Consider the following 24,801-nt stretch of genomic DNA (forward strand, 5'->3'; position numbering starts at 1 on the left):
GGCCAAGGAGAAAGGAGCTGAAATCTCATAATTTTCTGAGCACAAGAAGCAATGATTCCAGCCCTTCGAATTCAATAGACAGTGTAGTTTCTCGGCAACGCAGTTCAATGTTGGTGCAACAGTTGGGGCAGCCTTCAGTTCAGCATTTGCTCACCTGGGTTTTGTCACGCTTGTCCATTGAGACAAGCCCATGTGCACCATTCTATTTTGTCATTGTATTTGCCCTTGAAGAATTAATAAAATGGCTCAACAGTTCTCTATTTCCATCGTTTTCATGGGTGTTTGATGTAAATTTCGTTTTTTTGATTGCTGGATTGTTTGCATGCTTGTATATCACTTAATTTCCTGTTTAGGAACATTACATTGTGTTTTAAAAACTTGACCCAAAGTCTCTAATTCTCCACTTTGTTTCTTTTTGTCCTTGTTTTGGACATCCTTCCAAGCTCTAAATGGTGTTTCCTAGCTTGAAAAATACGAATGATTCATTTAGTGAAAAACGATTGCTTATTTAATCCAAGAGGTTAGCTCAATTGGTGCGCGTGTGTGTGTGTTTTAATTGTAAATAAGCTTCTTTCTATTAAACTTATACCAAATCACATAATATCAAAATCCTTTTGTCGTGGTCTGCCAGATTGGAAACCAGACCAACGACAAAAGTTAATGTCTTTTGTCCCAAATGTCCATATACTAACCGGATACATACAAAAGGATCTACTGACCAAGACTCATTATGCAAGACATTATGCCACAATACTGGTAAATTCCAAGTGAAGTAGAAAAACCATAAGTTAATTGAAACCATCAAGAGGATGTGGAAATATCAATAGTGCCTGGAATTGTGCTGGATTGATTGGAGGTGTAGGATTTGGATTGTTGCAGAGTTGCTCCTCAATGCAAGCCAGTTCTTCATGTTCTTCCATCCTCAGTGGGGTGGGGTTAGCTCAATTAATTGTTGCCAATGTTGTTGCATTTGGCTAGTTTCGTGCAAGCAAGTGCCCAATTTGAATCCCTTGGGCTAGGGGCACCTATCAATGTTGATAGGTTTGCTAAGGATGCTATCCACGAATGTGGAGAAGCATCGCTTGGGTTTCCCAGTGAGGTTTTCCTCCAGAAAAAAGAAAACTCATTGGTTATTTAAGAATGTTGTATTATATTGAATTCTAAATGCACACACATATTTGTTTGAAATCAGGAAATAGTTTAGGGCCTGTTTGTTAAAAAAAAATTATATTTGGATTTTCTTTTCCGAAACTTACTAATCAACAAAACATACTAAAATATTATTGAAAATTTTAAATACTTCACGGCTTCTATCCATAAAAAATGCATATATTTGTTGTAAAATTTAGTTTTAACTGACCGTTCCATTTGAATACAGCGTCTACATTTCTCATTTGATAAACTCAAAAGATTTACTAACTACACTATACTCATTGAAGCTTTCCCTGTTCGAAATCCAAAATATGAAGCTTATAAGAAATGAAGCGTATGTGCCTTTTTGAAAATGCTATTGAAGGAATCTATCTTAATATGATCATATTTTTGGTTTTACTAATGCTTTGTTTCAACGTGTCTAGGACTGCAAGTGGTACATTTCAGGATGGTGGTCTCCTTCTAAATAGACAAGGCTTACGATTCATTTCTGAAGACAAAGAAAATAGTGTGAGTGCTTACTCCAACTAGGTTGTATCATACAGCTACCGTTTTAATTTTTGGCACTATTATTAATTTTAGGATACTATGTTGTTAGAACTTCCTCCTTGGACATCACCAATATGGACCTTTTAACTTTTATCATATCATATTGGCTAACACAATCATAGTATTATACATAAAATTAATGACATACTTGAGAAGAATATACTTGTGTAATTCAAATTGATATTATAAACATTTTTGTTTGCTACATTCCTATTACAATTGGCAATTGCAAGCAACAACACAAAACCCTTGTGGGGGTGCCTTTCAAGTAGTTATCCCTTGGGGGTAACAAGACATAAAACAAATATTTCTTTGTTGACTATCCCATGGAGGAAAGTTGAAACATTGTTTTGATTCTCTGTGAGGTTATTTCCTCTTTACCATATTTATCACCTTAAGTCTCATGCTTTCACTACTTTGCAAAAGATAGTCTTTTATTCAATGAATTTTCAATTCGAATTGAACATATGAAAAGTCCCATGATGTCAAGTTAATGACATCGGTTTGTTTTTGTGTATTGTAGTAGTCTATGCACTCTAGTTTATGGGCTGGTTATTTTGACATTTCACTGCATACTGGTCATTTCTTTACATATCAGTGGTTAAACATAGACAAGAAATTTAAAAAAATATAGAAAATTGATTGTCATTTTGTTATTTACGTGCATTTAAAGGTCACAAAGGCTTTTCTGTTCATGTATTTTCAATGTTCTTACGTAGTCTCTTTGAGAATATGTGGCCTTTAGGTAATTCATGGACCTTTGAACTCCTATCTTTTTGCTGCACAGGAAAATTTTCTATTCTTGATTTTTGTGTTGTAAGGTAGTGTTTTATTTTTTTCTAGGTGATATTTGCCTCATCGCTCGAGGAGATTTTGGTTTGCTTTTTAAATATTATAATTGTGTTTTGATTGAATTGGTCACTAACATATCAGTAATTATGTGATCAAACCATTATGTTCAGCCATCTGATGCTCAGGGAGAGGATAACCAGCTCACCTTGGCAGATCTAGAAACTGTGAGAGTAATTGGAAAAGGAAGTGGAGGAATTGTTCAACTTGTACGACATAAATGGACAAATCGAGTTTTTGCTCTAAAGGTAGGAATTTATTTTGTGGTATGATTTCTTATCTGATGCAGCTTTTACATTTTCTCTGATGAATGTTAGATAATGGACATCTTATGTTTGAATATTGAATTGCATATAATTAGATTTCCATAGATGTGCAAGATATGGGGATAGAAATGTAGCAGATACGTTACTTAGGCTCATTTTATGACTTAGTAAATATTTTGTTTTACTAAATCTTAATCTTGACCATTGTTGGATTTTTTTTGGCATTGTAAGTTACTATTGTAGGTCCTTAATTTGATTAGCTTTTACTATCAATTTTTATTGAAGGTTGCATGCTTGCAATGTGTCTTTTATCAAAGCTCTATTTGTCAAATTAACAGCTTTAATTATCTAGTGGATGTTGGCATTGTTTTGTGTTGGCATTGATGTCAATGATGGTAGCATTGGATCATTGGATATGGATATGGATCATGATGGTCGATTACGTTGATAAGTTGATAACATTATTTATGCTGGCTAATCTCTTACACACTGCGTAAATTACACTTGCTACCCTTTTACAGATTGAGTAGATTACGCTGGCTGTCCGTTATAAGCCTGCGTAAATGTTGGCAGGCAGTGAAAACAATCTGCCCTGTCTGGCACATCAAAACCATGACTAGATTCTTGGGTTAGCAATTGGTTGTTTTCGTTGCAGTGGTAAAAGTTAAAACCCATGGTAAATCTCCCTTGGTTTATGTTGGCTTGATTTCCATCGAGTTTTCCATCGATATGCCCATGGTATTTTTGGGTCAGCTCAGATTTGGTCATCGCCTCTAATGTATAAAAGCCTCATTGAATGGCACCAAAGATGCATCAATCAAGGAGCATAGTTGTGAATCCAGATAGTAAGTTGGTGTTCTGATAGTGTGTGATATGATTGGGTGAGTATGGAGCAGCCGTTGCAATGATCGAGGAGGCAGCATTTGATTTCATGCTTGAGGGTTCTGGATTTGAGCACGTGTAATATGGTCTGAATTATTTTCTCTGTTTTGGAGCGTCAATGGGTTTTTTCTCTGTTCTGGTGGATCGCTTGATAAAGGGGCTAATGTGTGAGGTCACATCTTCCTTGTATTGGTGTGTTGTGGGTATTTGTTCGCTTGATTGATTGTTGCTCTATTCTGGTATGAAGATCGTGTGTAAGTGTTTTTGCAGATCCACGTTGTGATAATGTGCAAAGCACAATACAAGTCTGATTCAGTGGTCTATGACCAGTGCTGATGCGATCTAGAGCAATATAAGTTCCTTTTGAAATGCGATTGATCTGTCTGAGCGTAGGATGCATCAATGTTAATTAATTAACAGAGGTTGTTTGAATGCTTATTTTTAAGCTGGCTGTTATAATGGAATGTAGAATTGTGTAAAAACTCTCAGAATACCTAGGTAGCCGAGGAGCGTGCTCAGAGGTTTCAAGTTGAGATCTCTGTATTAGATAGAACACAGAGAAAAGAGCTTTAGAGGAAGTGATTCTAGTGTCAGATAGAGTACACTAATTACAAGTGACTTTGGATAAAATTCGCGAGAGTTCGAGGCAAGTGGAAAAGAGATTGGAAGATGACTTGAACCGTTCCACTTTGATCGTGATTGACTGCATTTGGAAGTAACCTATGTTTGTGAAGGGTTAAATTCATTTATGAATGTTTCAGAAAACCAGCGGAATGAAGTGAATGCTATTCTAGAAATTGTGATGCATGGGAATTGTTAGGTGTGGTTTTTTTAATTATAAATTTCTACATGCTACGATGTGTCTTTGTGCTGTGGTAATTCATTGAATTGTGCAATTGTATGTGATGTGCAATATTGATGGAATACTAGTGCGATTAGGAGTAATGGCCCGAGTAAATGTGTAAATTGTTGATTTGGGGTAGCATCGCATGTGCTCTAGCCACGAAATTTTGTGGAGAGGTTGGGGCACATGAAATCTCCAATACCCAGAAAGAGTTTGGGCAGATTCTAAATAGATCAAGAGATATTAAAATGATTAATATTTTTAATGGAGTCTCTAAGTCTAAACTTAGGGAAAATAAAATATTAATGTATATTAATATGAATCTGTGTTAGAGTGGTCCAAAAGACATGGATCAAGCCAGATCTAATCTTAGCCGTTGATTAGGGACTTAATCTTGGCCGTTGAGATGTCAATAGGAAAGGTATAGGAGGAGGCTTGAGGGTCACTTGGAGATGCACACCAGAGTGATCAATCATTCTATTCTCTAGAGCGGGGTTTGCTAAGAGAGATAGAATCAGTGATTGGGAGAGCAGCTGAGGGGCATTGAGTACAGAGAGACAGAGAGGCAGAGATTGTGCTGGGAGAGTAGCGCAACAACCAAAGAGAGAGACGCAGGAGCAGCCAGTGCTCACGCAGGGCCACGCAGACGCAGCCAAGTGCTACGCAGAGCACCAAAGGGGCTAGCATAGCTGATGCAGAGGCTCCCAGAGTTGACGAAGGGCCTCATGGCGCTGACGCAGGCCAAGATAGGTTGATGTAGGGCCAACGCTGGGCTAGGAGAGGCTGACGCAGTGCAGATTGGGCAGATGCTGGGGTTTATGGGGCAAATTGGTGTTGAGTAGCTGCTGGAAGGATTATCCGGGGTTTCAACCAGTGGATTTGTTAGAAATTGAGAGGTATTACTGCCAAGGAAATTCTCTGCTGGGTAGGCCAGTTTCGGCACCCAGATTGTACTTTGATATTGCTTAATATGAAAACCCTCAGATAGGTGCACCGGTTTTCCCGCATTGGGTTTATCTGGGGACATTGGTCCAAAAATAATGGTGTCATGTGGTGTGTTTGTTCTTGTTTTTTTTTAGTTGCTGATCTGTGATATGTTGAGCATGCACTGGTGTTTATTTTCAGTATTTACTTTGTAAATAACTTGTTAAATAAGAATAACAAGTAGGTAGGAATAAATCAGAAAAAGTGCATGAAAGGTTTCTAAACTAAGTAAATTTAGAAGCTTCAACATAGATTGTAATGGTAACAAATCTAGATGAGTGCAATGGTTTGCTATGGGCAGAAATTGAGTATGATGTTGTTTCAGTGTCAGGGTAGTATCAAACCTTTTGCAGATTGAAATTGTTCTATGCAGATCTATATCTCTCATTATGACATAGGGGCAAGTGACATCAATTGAAAAGATCGTATTTAGTTTTTGCTTGTTTGCTTGATAGAGCTTGTTAATTGTGGGCTGAGAGTATTTGTGGATAAACAAATCAGGTTTGTTGTTTCTTTTATGTTGCCTCACAGAAGATATCGAGACCATTTCTGTTACAGGAGCTGAACCAGTTTCAAATGTAATAAATCCAAATGTCCATTGATTGAATATGGAGTTGAAAGGACTATTGATTTTGTGAAGTTTTTTTGCTGCTTGTATGTTGGGAGTATCCATGTTAGTTGCTGAGATGCTGCTTGAAATCTAGAATTGGATTTGTAATGGGCTGAAATCTGTGATCTGACTTCTGATTGAATGAAGTTTGAGGCTTGCTGATAATGTGATTGGGGTATGATAGGGCCATTTCTTGTTTGTTTGACAATTAGATCTGCTCAACAAGATTTGTATTCAGAGTTTGAGATCTAGTAGTAGCCTTACAAAGATGTACTAATTAAGTTGTTGATAATGGCTTTCCTTGCTGTTGAGAATCAGTGCTTGAGACTGATGAAGTTGTTGTGAATTGACAGTGTTTGTGCTCAGAATTAGTATGTTGTTGAAGTGCTGATGCCCAGGACATAACAGTGATTGAATGTGGCTGAGGTGCTGTGGATAACAGGGACTAGTTATTATGAATTTGTGACAGGGTTTATCATAGGATGACTGTTCTCTTTGTTGTATTGTTGTGTTAAGAATACTGTTATTGCTAGAATGCATTGCTGAACGTGATGATGATTAATTGTTGTTGCTGTTGAGTTAGAGAGTTAGTGTGCTGTTGATGACATAATGTATGGTTATGTTGTTGATGATGAAAATTGCATGTGGAACATCGCTGCTATTTGGAGTTCAGAGTTGGTTCATTGCTATTGCTAAGGTGTGAAAGCTAATGACATGGTTTGGACAAGGTTGTTGCAAGATATGTTCTTTATTGTTCTGAGGTTGTGATGCTGGGATGTATTGTGAGACTAACTATCTGATGTTCTGAAGAAATTATTGCTTATTGCTGATGACAGAGTAAGTGTATTGTTGAACAGATATAATGTGTTGATGATGATTGAGTGAGAGTGTGTTTGTAGAAAGAGAAATTTGCAGGTGCTGATGATAGAATAAGTGTTACTTGCTGATGATGATGACAATTGAGTGAATATGTTGTTGCATAGAGAGGAATTTGGAGGAAGGTATAAATTGATTTGAAACTTATTTTGAATTTTGTGCTAAAGGGAGTGGACCCAGTTTGAAAATGGATGAAAGGGAGGTCCACACTGATTTTTGGGGTTGGTGCCTCCAGTTGGTTGGTGCTAGCAAATTGATCTGTGGGAGTAGGTGCTTCCTGTTCGTGGGTGCAAGCGAAACTTTGCTAGGGAGTTGGTGCTTCTTGCCAGTGGGTTCTTCCTGTTGGTGGTGCTAAGAAAACAAGACAAGGGAGTGGGTGATTCCTGCTAGCGGGTGCTAGAAAAATACACCAAAGGGAGTGGGTGCTTCCTATTGGTCAATGCCAGTGAATTTATGTAAGAAAATATTGAAGATCAAGAATAGAAGAAGTATGTTGGTTTTCTCCCTTTATGGGTTTCCACCTAAAATCTCTGTGTTCATGTGTCTGATATTTATGACTTGACTATGTGTTGCCAATGATGTTTAATAATCGAATCTTGAATGTTATTGAAAATACACATCTTCAATATTTGTTTAATTATCTGAAATACTGATTCACCCCCCTCTCGGTGTTTCAAACAATTGGTATTAGCACAGGTCCTTCAGAAATCAGTTTAACAGTTGGAAGGAGATCCAAGGAATTATGTCAAATAAAATGAAGAACAAGAAGCAGGCATTTTGGAAGAAGGCGACAATTCATATGAAGGATAATGACTATGCAAGTAATGTATCAGATGTAGTGGCAGTATCAACAAATGTCCGAAAAGTACAATCAGATAGAGAGCAGTTCATTTCAGGAAACATGGATCACCAAGGCTTGCTTCTATTCAATGATGCAAACTATCAGGTATGGAAAGAAAAGATGAAGTCTGAATTAATAACTCTTGGATCTGATGTCTGGATTGTTCTAACTAATGGCTATGGTGAAAAACCTCCATCAAACCAAGTTCCAGTGGAATGCTATGGCTTTGAATGCTATTTATATAGCCTACTTGAATCAGAATTTGAGAAAATTATGCATTATGAATTTGCAAAGGATGTATGGACAACCTGCAAGCCCTCCATGAAGGAAATAACAGTGAGAGCAATGTAGATGAAGAAGTTCAATCACTAGGTAAGCTTCTATGTAGGAAGATAGGCCATCTATCTTTTTCTTGGTCTGGAAGCCATAATAATGATCAAGAGCATTGGAATGAGGAAACATTCAATGTATTTGAAGACGAAAATTGTAGTCTATCAGAAGGTGGGTGTGGGCATGCATCTACAAAAGTATCTGTTCCTTTCATGTTAGATGGTGTTTCAGATTTACAAGAAGAAAGAATTGAAAAATAATTTTTTAGAAGGAAACTTGTCTCTGCCTTAGAAAAGATTAAGAGTCTTAAGAAGATGTTGCAAATATATGAGAACAGGAATCAAGATGTGGATGAATTAAAGAAGACTGTAATAGTCCTACAAGCCTAACAAGAAGAAGTTAAAAGAGCCAATGAAGTAGTGACTGAACATCTTAATGAAAAAAAGTCATTGTGAGACTTGAAGCTAAACATCTCTCTAAGGACTAATCTAGAAAAGACAAATGAACTTTAAGAAGAAATTATTAGGTTGAAAACCCATTTAGAAGAAGCAAGGAGAATTGAAGAAGTAATGAGTAGCCAACTAAAGGAAAGAAAAGGTCACTGTGAGAGTTTAGAAGCTGATGTTATTTCATTAAAGAGTGATATAGAAGAAAAGAACAAACAGTTGAAATTTCAAGATAGTACCAAGATCAATGTTGCACGAAGCGGAAGCGTTTTTTGGAAGCGGGGACGCCGAAGCGTCATTTTCCAAAAATCTAGGAAGCGAAGCGTCTGCTATATATATATATATATATATATATTTATATTTTTTTGCATTTATACTCAAAACAAACATCCCAAATACCAAATTAATTGTAGAAGACATGAAAACATGCATATTTTTGCATAAATCAAGATAGATATGGCATCCATTGTACATTAATGATTAATTATTCGAGCATCAACCATTTAGAATCTAGATTCTTCTCCTCTTGTCTAGCCTTTGCCTCTACCTCGATTGTCTAGGGATATTAGTCAACATTGCCCAATTTTGATCAAACTACCTAACTCAAGACTTAAAATATGGTAGAAAAAGCTTAAGATGCTTGATCGATGATTTTGACTTGATTGAAAGGTAATTTTTTGCTAAGGGCGTGCCACGTGACAAAGGAATTCAACAATTAACACCATCAACACTAGGTACATATAGGGTTTGGTGCTCTTGATTAAATGCTAATCGCATACCTTCATACTTGATATAATCTAATGAAATGCCACAATCCCATTGATCTTGAATTCCTGAAAACTATTAAGTCTGCTGAATTTTGAATAGGATATGAAATTTTATTTTCTCCATATGAAGTCCAATGAGGCTGGAACCACTCTCAAACATCCTGAGTCATTTTATGGTAATGTTAAAAATTTAAGTAAAAGGATGAAAATGAAAAATAAAGGAGAATGTCACTTTTACTTTAAGAATTTAACATTACCATGAGGGAGCATCTGCTATATTTATATTTTTTTTTGCCTTCATTCGTCACCCTAACCCAAGGTGGACCCACCCCCAACAAGCAAACTTACCAAAAATAAAAATAAAAATTGAAAAAAAAAAACGATTTTCTAAACGCTTTTCCAGAAGCGTACGGAAAGCGTATGGAAGCGTACGCTTCCCCCTCCGAAGCGCCACTCTTCCTACGCCCGAAGCGCCGTACAAAGCGTGCTTCGGAAGCGCCACGCTTCCGAAAAGTCCAGGAGCGGCAAAAAATGCCGAAGCGGCGCTTCCGACCAAGCTTCCTAGGCGCTTCCGTACGGGACGTGCTTCGGGGCTTGGAACCGTTGGGGGGGGGGGAGCGCTTCGTGCAACATTGACCAAGATCTTGGATAATCTGGTCAGCTGCCAAAGGTTGTCGTCCATTAAATCAGGTCTTGGCTTTCATGAAACAACTAAGTGAGAATCCCAGTCACAGGCATGTGCAGGCAGACTAGAAGTTAATAAGCCAACACTTGAAATCCTTGGTAAAGAAAACAACAACAGTAGAACACATAAAGTGTTGGAAAATCAAGAGAATTAAGTATTTAGATGATTTTCCATAACTTGATAATTACTTGTGATTTATGTTGGCCTTTTATTACTTTAATAGATCTTTGTTCATCAAGCAATTACCAAAACAATGAAGATCACAACAAAACAAAGTGCACAAGATATAGGCTCCAAGCTAGGGCGAAACCCCTCCAAGGGGAAAACCCAAAAAATGCTTCTCTTCTTCTTTAGAATCTGCTTACAAAGAGACTTCCAAGTCCCAAAGCTCAAAGCCAACAATCCTACCAAGCACCAAGCCAACCCCTAGCAAGATCTTCTTCAAGATAGCTTCTAGAACTTAGATACTGCTACTATGATTTTGCAACTTCGGTCTCTTGCAATTGATTCACAGAATTTCGGCCCCTTGCATTAGAACTTCGACCCCTCTACAATTAGTAGCTTCACAAACCCTAGAGCGAAACAAGAGAAGATGACCTTAGACAAACTTTTCAGCTTTTGTTCGTTTTCTTTGCCCCTCCATCTCCTCTCTTTCTTCTTCGCTATTGCAGATCGAACTTGTTCTTTTATGTGTGCCCGAATGAGTCGCGCTCCTCTCCTCTATTTGGCCTTTCTTGAGGGTCAAATTCCCTCCCTTAAGGCCGACTTGATCTTGTGCCTTGGGCCGACTTGGTTGTGGTCTTACAAGTGGTTTTTTCTTGACAAAATAAATATTTTTCTTTATTACAAAGAGTCCAAATGGGACTATGGCACATGACCAATAATATTCTTTATCCTAGAAATACCTAAAAAGACCTATAAACCCTAAAAGCACGAAGCACATGCTTTTGACTCAAACTTGAGTATGAAACCCATACTCCAAAAATAAAATATAATTTCTCTTTCTTTCTTTTTCCTTCTTTATAAAGAATATACAATGTCTTGATTACAATTAGGTCATTATGAAGACCGAACCTAGTTACAATTTTCAATAGAAAGTAATGTGATCAACAATAAAGGAAGCAAGCAATTGAATTAGTAGACAAGAAAAGGGTCTTTCTCAAGAAGATCATTTACTCCCAGGGATGAGTATGGCAGAAATACAAGCTTCCAAAGGAGGAACAATAATTCCTTTTCTCCTTTGATGGTTGATGTTGAGTGCTTTATCTATCATAACTATTGACACATTGCAGCTAATTATAGAAGCAAACCTTACAATTAGATTATGCATGAGAAGAAGATTTCTCAAGCAAGCAATCAAGGAAGAATACTCCCCCGCAAGAAGACAATCGATTCACAGGTATACAAGCTTCTTTCATGGCTATTGTTTTTCTTGTAATTTATTTTGGCATAAGCCTATAGACTGCAAATTATATGGAAATGAAAAGAATATGAGGCAGAAATCATATATGTACAACAATTTTAGAAGTCATGATTCTTTTGCTCCCTTCTCTAGCCACCTAAGATGTTATATATACAATAAGTTTGGACACATGGAAAAGGATTGTAGGAGTAAGTTAATGCGTTCTTTAAGACACTACAAATAGTAGAAAGCACCTACTTGGAAGTTTGGAACAAGCATATGAACAAAGAATCAAAGGTGGATCCATTTAACAAAACGCTGGAAGAAGGTGCCTATATCAGAAGTCAACATACCAAAGTATGGAAGAAAAAGGAAGAGCAAGAAATGGAGTGCGGCCTACTACTGTGTGTGTTAAAGGAAGATGATCACTGGTACATAGATAGTGGATGTTCTCATTTAGAAATAAGAGCAAATTTATCTCTTTAAAGAAAACCAAAGGTGGCAACGTTATTCTTGGAAACAATGCACTAGCCAAGGTGATTGGAAAAGGTAAAGGCAACCTCGTTGTTAAAAATACAAATGCTGCTAAGGTCTTATTGGTTGAAGGGCTAAAGCACAACATCTTGAGTGTGGGTCAAATAACTGATAGAGAACATATAGTCATATTCACTTCAAGAGGATGTAGAATTATAGAAAAAGACACTAGAAAGGTAATAGCAAAAGGAATCAGAACTCCAGAGAAGGTATATGTGTTGAAGAGAAGTAAAGGAAGAAATAAGAGATTGAAGGTAATCTCTTCTTCAGATTCTGAATAAAGGAAGCGAGGCTCATCTGCAGTCCACTAGTTCTTGGCATATTCACAAGGAGCATTGCAGAAGATAAAGAGAATAAAGATTGGCATAGTCTCAGGGGGAGCAATCCAAACAATTGACATTTGACAAAAAATACAGTATACAAATCAAACTCACTTGCAAGTTGGAATCAGGAGATGATCATCATCAACCTTGTGATGTTAGAAATCTAGAGCAAAGTATCTATAACTTGTTTGATGGGATGCTTGACTGTGGAATGATAATGAAGGCTGCTACCAACCAAAAGGTACATGAACAATTGAATATGAAGCTGTGGTAGAAGAGTAGTGTTGCCAAAAAGCAAAGGCAGGAAGATAGACGCTGGGAGATCAACATGAAATGATAGTGCATGAACACAAGGGGAGCGAATTGGAGATCTTTGTTGAAGATGGGTGTATCAAGCAAGCTTATTCAATCAGTTTGTATGTCTGCAAAAAGAGGTAATATGTACTCAGAGAAATTTATTTTAACAACTATGAAGATAACAAACTGGTTGAGCAGGTTAGAGTGCCCCACATGCTTATGGGGAGCATACCCAGTAAAAGAATGCATCAATAGATGCAAGGATCATTGCTTAACATTGGTTGACATTGATGTCACATTGCTTTGCAGGAGTCATATGAGTTAGCCACAAGAGTTATGGTTTCTAATGATTGGTTGGCAGGTGTATTTTGATAACAACAATCTATGATGAACTTTATATCTAGAGAGACATGGCTATCCTTTGCCTTTAATGTCAAAGGGGGAGAGAAGCATCAACCACAAGTTTGGTTGGCGCAAGTGGTTGCCATCAATGCCAAATGGGGAGATTGTTGGCATTGATGTCAACAATGGTAGCATTGGATCATTAGATATGGATCATTAATGCATAAATATAGCGGGTTAACCTCTCTGATGTATCTCCATAACCTGGTTGTTATTTGATAGTAGTTGATGCAGGGAAAAACAAAAAAGAAGAGTTACTAGTGTTTGCATTTGAATATTTCATCGATAACATTATTTATGTTGGCTAATCTCTTGCACTGTGTAAATTATGCTTGCTACACTTTTACAGACAATAAAATACGTTGGTTGTCTGTTATAAGCTCGCGTAAATGTTGGTAGGCAATGAAAACAATCTGCCTTGTCCGACGCATCAAGACCACGACTAGGTTCTTGGGTTAGCAATCAGTTGTTTTTGTTTCAGTGGTAAAAACCATAATAAATCTCCCTTGGTTTATGTTGGCTTGATTCCCATCGACTTTTCCATTGATATGCCCATGGTATCTCTAGGTCAGCTCAGATTTGGTCATCGCCTGTAATGTATAAAATCTTCATCGAATGGCACCAAAGATGCATCGATCAAGGAGCATAGTTGTGAATCTAGTTAGTAAGTTGGTGTTTTGGTAGTGTGTGATCTAATCAGGTGAGTATGGAGTAGTGGTCGCAATGATCGAGGAGGCAACATGTGATTTAGTGCTTGAGGGTTTTGGATTTGAGCAACGTGTTATATGGTTTGGATTATTTTCTCTGTTCTGGAGCATGAATGGGGTTTTTCTCTGTTCTGGTGGATCACTTGATGAAGGGGGCTGATGTGTGAGGTCCCATCTTCCTTGCACTGGTGCGTTGTGGGTATTTGATCGCTTGATTGATTGTTGCTCCTTTTTGATCTGAAGATCGTGTGTGAGTGTTTTTGTAGTTGGGTGGTCGATCCACGTTGTCATAATGCGTAAGGCACAATACAGGTCTGATTCAGTGGCCTGTGACCAATGTTGACGCAATCTAGAGTAGTATAATGTCCTTTTGAAATGCGATTGATATGTTTGAGCATAGGATACATCAATGTTAATTAATTACCAAAGGTTGTTAGAACACTTATTTTTAAGTTGGTTGTTATAATGGAATGTAGAATTACGTGAAAGCTCCCAAAATACCTAGGCAACCAAGGAGCTTGCTCAAAGGTTTCAAGTGGAGATATCTATATTAGATAAGAAGCATAAGTAGTACTTATGGGTAGAAGGAAGTCATCTACTGTAGAGTTCATCCTACAGCATTGGAAAGGAGCATTTGCAAGATGAGGATAATCAAGATCCTCCATTGGAATCTTCATTAGAAGGTTCATCTCTTGGAAGAAGCAAGTGTCTCGATAAAAATACCACCTTGGATGGGATTCACTATTTGGAAGAATGATGGTATGATGACAAAGGAATGCAGCATGTTGAGATGGTTGAAATACTCTCAAGGAAAGGAAGTTGCTGAAGGAAGTCTAGATGACAAAAAGAAGAAAAGAGGTATGTATGCATATGTTTGATAAGATAGGTCATGTCATCATATAGCTCTAGATAACTGGGATAGATACTCCACCTCATGAATATGATCAAAAGAAAAGGTTATCTTTTGTTGGAAAGATGCATTGAAAGCATGGTTCACATATTGGCTAGATGAAATCAACATAATATGTCCTCATATGAAATATGAGGTGGTTGACAAAGATGAAGGAACTATGATTGGAAGTTACTGGGAAGCAATATGTGAATAAAGAAAAGAAGAGATCGTAAAAGATGCAACTATGGTCACCTAGAAAAGGCAATCAACATTCGATGATTAGAAGAATTAGCCATGATATCTCCATGGGAAAGATACGAAGACATTGGAAAAGTTTGAAAAGAAAGAAGATCCTTAACAATTGAATATGATGGAGATGTGTCAATATATATGCAAGGTGTTGATGTTGCAACAAGTAGATGTCATGGTGAAGGCCCTGTTGCCACTCAAACTAGCAAGGGTCATAATAGGGGATCGTATAGAGAAACTACTAGGTCAAGGGCAATAATGGAGTGATAGCACACAGTCACCTCAGCTAAGGCTCCCTACTCTTTACAGACTTTCACCGATGGGAGGAGACCGGATATAAGGGGAATCACTAGATGAATGGATCGACAAAAGGATAAAGAGTGATTCTTAAGGCCTATTCACAAGAGCAACACAATTATATGGCTTTCTTGCTCGCGAGGCAAGGTGATATGCTCTCTAGGAAGGGCTACGAGGATTTTTGAGGCTAGGATTTGGGAATATATCTTATAAAGATGATTCCTAAGCCTAAATCCTTATGGAGAATTGGCCTTTATGTGATCTCTGTGAAGTTAGAGATATAAAGTTGCGGGACCACAAAAGACCAAGCAGACCTAGAATTAGGTTAAGGGTATGGAGTTGATCAATTAAGGAGGGGCTTGGCTTAATTATGGAAGAGAAGGAGATCAAGGACAATTTTTCTTTGAGAATTGAAAGCAATGATCCCAATGAGGACACTAGCCAAGGGAAACCTAGGGCAAAAAACGATCCTTGAGCTAGGGCTTGCTATATCTCAACTTCTCAAGATCCCATTGTCGGAATTTATTGAAATTTGGAGGGCCTCTAGAGAAAACCCTAGCACAACTATGGACAAGAGGTCAATTTTTTTGATGGCTACAACAAGAGAAAAGTGATGCCCTAGGTGACCTATGGTAGCTAGGCCTAGAAAGAGAGAGAGGAGGCAAGAAAGATAAGCATTTAGGTGACCACCAGTGGATGGATTAGTGCCTTGCATTTGGGAGAGATGGAGTCAAGATGAATTTATGATTTGGAGGGACTATACCCAATCAAGGAGACCTCTAGACAACTTCACATGGCAATTAGGGCATGAGAGCAGCTGCCATAAGATTTTATACTGTGATATGCAATAACGATGATTTATCAAGGTTTTTTCAACAAAGATAACCTCTAGGAACATTCACCCACTGATACATGACACATGTAATGTGCAACGCTACAAAAGATCAAAATTTCCACATTTTCACATATAGTAGTAGTAAATTTCAGACCTATATAGCGAAAATCCCAGCAACATTCATGTGACAAATTAATTAACAAGAATAAGCATGAAAATGATCACTTACATGTACAAATGAGTATATCTAATCATCAAATTATGCTAATAATGAAGCTCCAAGACCAACAAGATAGAATCCAAACATCAACATTCATTCCATGAAACCAAACTCGTCCTCCAAAAGAGAATGCGAAATTCTCCCAAGAACTAATAACCCAATCCAAGTGATGATGATTATAATGAATCACCTCACTTCTATTTATACAAGCACTAATGAGTTCGATTTGCCTAATTAGGCCTATTTAAGCAATAATAACATTCCTTGGTGACAAGTCCACCAACATAGCTCAAAAACTTAACAATAAGCCTCTCAAGAGGGTCGATTGATCAATAAAGTGAGTCGTTGGGCCTTTGAGGAGGCCTAATGAAGGCCATAATGTGCCATGATGTGAGAATGGGCCTCAAACATAGTGGACAAGGGGTTGGCCCCTTATTTCCAAACAAATCCTTGTGGTGCCCCCAAGTGGCTGAGGGGCACAAAGGACATCCTCATGGGTCGCCAAGTGGATCGAAAATGCCTGTAAGCCATTTGTAAGGGCTAGGATGATGTCATAAGCCCTATGCGGTACTCATCTGGACCCCAGATCATCTGCCAAATCTATGATGCAAGTGCAGAGCCGGCTGGGCATGGTGAACCAGGTGCATCATCCTCATCCAATGGTGGAACGCGAAAAATCAATGAGTGGTTTTGGGGATCCATGAAGTACTCTTTGCTATGGTGGAGGCCCATGGCCCCCAAAGCTCACCCTACAGGTGCCAATGTGGCCCTCTTGAGGGACAAGACCCCATATAGGGAGACCAAGCCCTAAATGGAAACCCACCTACAATCTTGCATAAGATCCAATGCATCCCCTTGCCCTCCAATACAACAAATCATTAGAATAATCAAGTAAAAGAGCTTACAAGTCATGGAATCAATGGGGCATTTCATGGTGGCATGCCCTTCCATAGTGGGATTTGGCATGTACAAGTGTCTCCAAGCTCAATAAGGGGGTTAATCAAGAACCCTATTAGGTGGTTTCAACCTTTAAAGGTGTTGGCATGTCCATGGTAGATCCTTCAAGTGGTAGGTGGCAAATGATATAGTAATGGAACAAAGTGGGGATCAGGGGAATCATCCGTACAAGGGTAACTATAATAAGGGAAGCCCACACTTGGGTATATGAGTGTAGGAGGGAGCAAATTGTGGTACATGAGTTGCCCTGAGTCCCTGACCTTTGTTTTTCTGTTCTTTTGCATATGCCTTTTGCCTTTGATTGATTTTTCTTCACAACCGCTCGGGGCTCCAGGGGATGAAAGCATGATGTGTAATATATAGTAGTGGATACCTCCTTAAGGTGGGGCAGTTCTTCGCCCACCAGGGGTTGCGACAGTCATGGGTTCCTTAATGATGGAGGGGGCTGATCTAGGGCCCATAGGAACCAGGGTGATGGCCATGGATAAGGACTAGAGCACATGTTGGTTTTTTCCCATGTGCAAAATTTGTATGCCCCGGCCATCTTTTGCATTTTGTTGCACATTTCCTATTGAGAGTGGTCAAATTATGCTTTTTCTTTTCTTTTTAGCTGCATCAACCTCCAAGCATCGTTTTAGGCTCGACCCAAGGTGTGGACAAGGGGAAGGGGAGGCTAACCCTATGTGGACCGAGTAGACACATGTGGTCTCGGATGGGAAAAGAGATGAATGGGGCTAAAATAAATGGAAGGGAGTAATGTATATGGTGTGGGGAAGTCAGACCACACAACCAAAATTGGGATTTCCCATGTAGTGCCAACCCTAAAGCTAATGGCAAGTAAAGGAGATCCCATGGGACTAGGATACAAGGCTAACCAGAAAATCGGGCAATGGAGACAAGAGTACAAACTTAGTCCACTCTTTCCGCTGAATCCCCCCACCAATTCATGCCCAAAAGTGCCCATGACAAGTAAGGAAAATTAGTCAACTATACCAATGAAAAGCCACAGGTACTCTCTTCTTGACAACAAAACATTTTTCATGATCTTGTATATTAGGAATAAAATGGAGTCGCTAGGGTGAATTAAAATGCCTTGATAGATGCTTGCTTCACCCTACAAGCATTAACTTTGAAGTTCAATGAAGAACTAGGGCTTCGTTCTTGCAATGGAGTTGACAAGAATGGTATGTGAATGATGTTGTAAGGGAAACAAGGCACACGTCTTGTGTCCCCGAAAATGACGCCAAAAATGTTACTGCTCAAACTAGCAGGGGTCCTAGGAGGGGATCCTATAGAGAAACTACTAGGTCAAGGGCAACGATGGAGTGATAGCCCACTGTCACCTTAGCTAAGAATCCCTACTCCTTACGGACTTTCACCAATGGGAGGAGACCCGGTATAAGGGGAATCACTAGATGAATGGATCAATAAGAGGATAAAGAGTGATTCCTAAGGCCTATTCACAAAAGAGACTCAATTATATGGCTTTCTTGCTCGGGAAGCAAGGTGATATGCTCTCTAGGAAGGGCTACGAGGATTTTGAGGTTAGGGTTTGGGAATATATCTTGTAAAGATGATTCCTAAGCCTAAATCCTTATGGAGAATTGGCCTTTATGTGATCTTTGTGAAATTAGAGTTATAAAGTTGCGGGACAAATATAGCAGGTTGAGTCATAGATACAAATCTCCAATGAGGGTATGGCATTCCAATGTCCTTTATAGTATCAATAAGTAAACAATCTTCAAATGGTCCAAACTTCCTCCATGGAAGAGGCATCAACAGATTCTATTCTCTGAGTAGTACAAACTAGATGATTATACTCCGTCCTTCCAAACCAGGTAACACAACATCCTTATTGTAGCAGTAGCAATAATTTGATCACGCCATCAAAACTGAACTCAACCCTTGTGTATGATCAGGATGACACATAAAAACATCTTTTCCTTTAGATTCAAATCATCAAAATGCCCAAACAGTTCATGACACTTGAAACAAGTGTATCCAAAGTGCATTTTGCCTCGACAGGAGACCTCAGAAGGTTTGCTTCAGATTTAGCATTGTTTATAGGAAAGCTTCTCCCTTTTCAAAGTTTTAATATCTTCTTCAAAGAATTATCATAGTGTCAATTTGTCCTCTTGGCTCAGGTAACTCTTTGACAATACTGCTTGCACATGTTCATTCCAATGTCCATCTTAACTCCCTCTGGCTCAGTGAGGAACTTCCTTGGTGGATCAATCAGAGATGTATCCTTTGATTAAATCAAAATTTCCACACTTCCAAAAAACTCAACGATATAAGTAATGGCACTAGATACAATCATAATCACAACAATACAATGCAAGGCATCTTCTGTGTACTAGAAACCCTTACTTGGTCATACAAGATATTTCTATAGAGGCTTAGATTTCTGCAACAACACTTTTGCTTTTGAATTCATGTCAAAGGAAATATTCCTCTTGAAATACCAAGACAACTTGCTATAGATCAACGAGTGTATCCATCATGATACAAAGTACATCCATAATGAGATACACTAATCATATCAGGCCTCCTAGGGCCAATCCAAGTCAGTTCACAACTTTGTTTGCGAACTTAACGATCTGACCTCTGGTAATCAAATGAGTCCAAGAGAGTTGCTGCCATATCACTATCACATACAATATGAAGATCACTGTTATGTCATCCGTCAAGGTCACTGCTATCTCTGCCATATCATTCATTAAGATTTCTGCCACACAACAAGGTCACTGCCAAACAAGATCACTGCCATACATATGGATCACTGTCCCTGCCATAAGTTTAGATCACTATCCTGTATTAAAGTTACTTCCATAAATACAGATCACTATCTTGTATCATTGTCACTATTGTAAGTGTAGATCACTGACATATATATAGGGTTACTACCAACTAGGGTATGTTATTATTGTCATCAAAATCATTATCAACAAGAGTAAGATATTACAGTCATCAAAGGACACTCGTTGTAGCCATATAACATTACAGTCAGGGGAATGTAGGTTGTAGATATATTTCCATGACACTGTGATATAAATCTAGGTCACTATTATGACAAATTCACTGTTAAATATACATTCGAGTCATTGTCATACAAAACCCCAACTCACAGATATATATAGATCCCATAGAGACATCAAAGATACATTGCCACAAAGTATTGAGCGAAATACCACTGACATGATCGAACCACTAGGAAATGTGATCCACAATAATGATCAAAAGCGAGCCTCAAAGAGAGTCACCGCAATTACAAATGCGAACCTTTGAGCATGAGCGGGCCTCTGTAACAAAAATGCGAGCCACAAAGATAACGTGTGAGTCACTTGTCACAAGGACACGAGTCTTAGGTGCATGTCGAAAGCGATGTCACTGTGTATCGTCCAAAACCAATAAAGAGATGCCATGTGCGTATATTCCTGAACTAATAAGGCGATGCCATTTGTGTATATTCTTGAACCAATTAAAGCGATGCCATTGAGTCTATATTCTTGAACCAATTAAAGCGATGCCATTGAGCGAATATTCCTGAATCAATTAAAGTGATGCCATAGATATAACATATGTGATCCACCATCACAGAGAGCAAGCCATTGTATGCAGATTACAAAGAAACCATTACAGAGAAGTTAGGCCACCGATTGATATGTATGCGCATTATATCCTGGAGTGTAAGCAACCATAGATAATAGCAGACACTTGTGAATAGCGAGCCACTATATTGTGATGTCACGGTAAAAGTGAGCCCAAAACATGTATCGAGCCACAAAGATTGTATTGATCCTTAGAGTCAAGTATATCACTTTCGAATGTGATCGATGAGATATGTATAGTTGATTCCAAATATGAAAGTACTTGTCCAATAGGGGAGGGCCGACTTGAGCATTATGAAGTCGATTTGGAACTTACGGAGGGAAATTCAAATCACTCATTTAAAATATATTTTCCAAAGGTTTTATGATTACTTGCCCATGTTGATTTTGTTGCATCAATTAATAAGAATATTTCCTAATTTCAAATTTTTCTCTTTTAGGGCAAGATGATTTTTCCCTTGGGGCAGAAGGGTTTCCCTTTGGGGAAATCCATCTTGTGACTGCCCAATTTTCAACATACCCCATCTGGAATAATACGCCGGAATAATACGCTTGGCCTTGGCTTCATCTTTTCAGTGCTCATGCAACAACATAGGATCTGTTGGTACAACAATATGTGTCGTATCAAACTCCTTAGCCCATGCTCTTATAAAATAAGAAGGCACTAGATTCTCTAGACAACAAAGTTAGATGCATCATCCAACCTATCTTGATCCCTCAATCTTGCTGAAGCCGTTACAAAAGCCCTCAAACGATTGCGAGAGAGATCAATCTTGTAATTCACACTGTTATTCTAGCAATTTGTTGTGAATTCCTACAATCCACCTTTTCTGCAATCATATTGATTTCCTGCAATTCGTTTTGCAACTGGAAATATCGATTTGCTAAGTTGGCAACTCGTATGACCTCTCCTAGAAATCTCGTATGACCTCTTGTAGAAATCTTAGCCTCTCTGTTTGCCAAAATAAATTTGGGAGAATTGCTCCTCTCGATCTCAGAAACTGGAAGAAAATTGACGAAAGAAAACTTCAGAAATATTCACCGCTTCAACTGCTGTTGAAACCCTCATTGGTGTCAAACCACACTATCACTGCACCCTCTTCACTATAATGAATTGATCTCCTTCACTGCCCATCGATTTCCTTTATAACCTATCTTTGATAAACCAACAACTAAGGTCTAGATCTAAAATGATCTAAGCGTGGCTAAGATCACTTAAAAACTTTTCTAGAAGTCTCTAGAGGAAAATCGACCATGTATCAATTATTACTAATTAATTAATCTATTTCCCTCAGCTAAAAGTTAGGAAGATAATTAAAACTGATTAATTAATTTAATTAAGAAATTTCTATTCAAAAGAAAAACTTGGGCTCGGAGATATATTCGCTCTTGTGTTTAACCTCACTGACACCACCTGAGGCTAGAACACTTGTTCAAGCTGTTAGTTTCTGTAGCATCGGATGTTTTCTAGCCACGAAATTTGGTGGAGAGGCTAGAATACATGTATTCTCCAAAACCCAGAAATCGTTTCTAGAAATTCCACCTAGAGACGACTTAATTAAAATAATTAATCTTTTTTTAATGGTTCCTAAGTCTAAACTTAGGAAAACTGATTAATTAAAGGGTATTAATTAAGTCATGGTGAGAATCTTCTAGAAGAAGACATGGATCGAGTTCTAGTTAATCTTAGCCATTGATTATGTTTTAATCTTGGCCGTTGATGTCTCAATGAGAGATTATAATAAGAAATTCGATGGGGGTTGGAGAACACTTGGGATGCCAGAAATTCGATTTTGCTGGGAAATTGATCTCTAGAGTAGCAACATTCAGTTGCTAGAGGTGATTCAGTAAGATCGAAGTAGTGAGAGGGGTAGGGATGGTAAGGTTAGAGGGAAATTTTCCAGTCCGGTGAGTGCATAGCAGAGAGGAAGCGAGTGCCACAGAGAGATAGTGCAGTGCTTCAGAGGGGAATTCGTATTTTGTTGGGGAGAAGCAGTGATTTAGTCCCAGAAGCCGAAGTTGGGGCCCAGAGGCCAAGAGAATCGGTTTTCCAGACAACAACTGATCAGTTAGCGAGAGAGATGCTGGTCTGAGTTCTGGGATGCAGCACTGCGTAGGCTGACGCAGGGTTGCGCAGAGGCAATAGAGAGCAGCTCATCCTGAGCCAAGGTCAGTGTCGGATCGCTAGTGGGAGTGAGATTTCTCTCACTAGACTTGCTGTCAGTCATTTCTCTGTATGGATTGCTAGATTTGAGCATCCATAGTTTTGTACTTAGATTTACTACTACATAATAATAAAACCCTCAGCTGCTGCACCGGTTTTCCCAAGTTGGGTTTTTTCGGGGACATTGGTCCAAAAATAATTGTGTACTTGTGTGTGTGTGCATCTATTCTTCCAACATTATTTTTCTTCTGCAATATTGTATTTGTGAAGGCTGCAGTGTATTAGTTTTAATATTTACCGTAGGATGTAGTAAATAATTTGTTCAGTTCATTTAACAAATAGAAGAAACTTAATCAGTTGCTGCAGTAGGATTCCTGATTTCGGAATTTTCACATGGTATCAAAGCACAGATCGTAAGCCAGAGAGCTCAGTAGTAGAAGGGAAGAGGAATTTCGAATCTCTATAGAGGCAGCAGTACAAAACACTTAGAGGCAGCGCAATTCTTGGCCAGGAGAGTCGATTTTTGAGGGAAAAATTCTTTCTCTATGAGAGTCGATTTTTGAGGAAAAAATTATTTCTCTAAGAGAGTCGACAGAGAATAAATTTTCCAGATCAAAGATTACCAGAGGCAGAGGGAGCAACAATATTTTCCTTGCAGAGCAGATCTTCAGCTGGGATGCAGTTATTTTGTAGCAGTTTGCTAGTGCAAAATAGCGCCAGGAGGAAGGAAGAGCAGACACTGAGGGAATTCTTTCCTCAGGGAACTTCTAGCCCAGAAGTTCGATTTTTCTTAGCAGAGCAGCAACAATTGTAAGCAGATTTGCCCACTCCAGCAGGGAGTGCATAGAACCAGTGAGCAGCTGTGCAGAGTAGAAGAGGAGGAATTCAACTTTCTTCGGAGATGTCATCAATAGGGTTGAGAGATTAGGATTGGTTGGAGGGAGCCTCCAACTATGTGATCTAGAAGGCAATAATTTCCTGTATTCTAGATGAATATGATCTCAAAAATTACATCGATAGTGTGGTAGCTGTACTTGCAAATGCAGATTTGCTAAAGGTCTACAAGAAAGAGATGGCGAAAGCAAAGAGGCTAATTCTCGATGGGGTTTGAGATCACGTGGTGTCTCACATAGCTGGCAAAGATACTGCTCGACAGATGTGGGAGGCACTTGCTACGCTATACGAGGGATCTTCTGAGCAGCGAAAGATGTATCTTGAGGAGAAGCTGAGATGCACAAGGATGCAGAAAGGGGAGTGCATAAACCCCTTCCTCACTAGGCTTCAGGATATTCGAGACCAACTGTTTGCAGTAGGGTCAGCGCCCCAACCTACAGAATTGGTGCGGTTAGCTCTAAACAATGTTTCCGAAGAATGGCAGGTCTTCATCCAAAGTATTTTGGACAGAGAAAAGTTGCCAGATTGGCATCGAATGTGGGCTAATCTGCATTAGGAGGAGATGAAGCGAGATTTGGTGAAGACCACCATCAATGGCACCAACAATAGCGGTGGGACGAAGCAATTAAAGGAAGAGGAGAATGTGGCCCTAACATCAAAGGGGCAGTAGGAGCAGCGCAAGAGGAAGAAGGACATTTCCATGGTGAAATGCTTCAGATGTGGTGAGCTTGGCCACTACAACACTCAATGTCCTCTTAGAAAGAAGAACAAAGAGGAGAAACAGGATTAGCAGGCTGCATCCGCAGAGATTGACAGGCTGTCCTCCAGATTGGAGGAAGAGTTTGCCATGATCACCGATATATCTCTAGGAGTGAGGTGGGGAGATTTGGTTTTGTAGCCCCAAAGAGCTACATGTTGGGCAGGATTCTTGAGGAG

General features: G+C 38.8%; 1 protein-coding gene across 3 annotated transcripts in view; it reads left to right on the plus strand.

Moving 5' to 3' along the window:
• The window catches only part of MKK6 (MAP kinase kinase 6), a 338,959-nt gene that overhangs the window by 139,973 nt on the left and 174,185 nt on the right, over window positions 1-24,801 (plus strand). For all 3 annotated transcript variants that reach the window (XM_089423254.1, XM_089423262.1, XM_089423257.1), the window contains exons 3-4: window positions 1,578-1,662; window positions 2,664-2,798. In XM_089423254.1, the coding sequence (XP_089279380.1) occupies window positions 1,578-1,662; window positions 2,664-2,798 (220 nt within the window). The remainder of the gene's footprint in view (window positions 1-1,577; window positions 1,663-2,663; window positions 2,799-24,801) is intronic.

The sequence above is a fragment of the Pinus tabuliformis genome, chromosome 6 (genome assembly GCF_031772625.1).
Source record: "Pinus tabuliformis cultivar Carrire ecotype Pingquan chromosome 6, CPIR1, whole genome shotgun sequence".
NCBI classification, from domain to species: Eukaryota; Viridiplantae; Streptophyta; class Pinopsida; order Pinales; family Pinaceae; genus Pinus; species Pinus tabuliformis.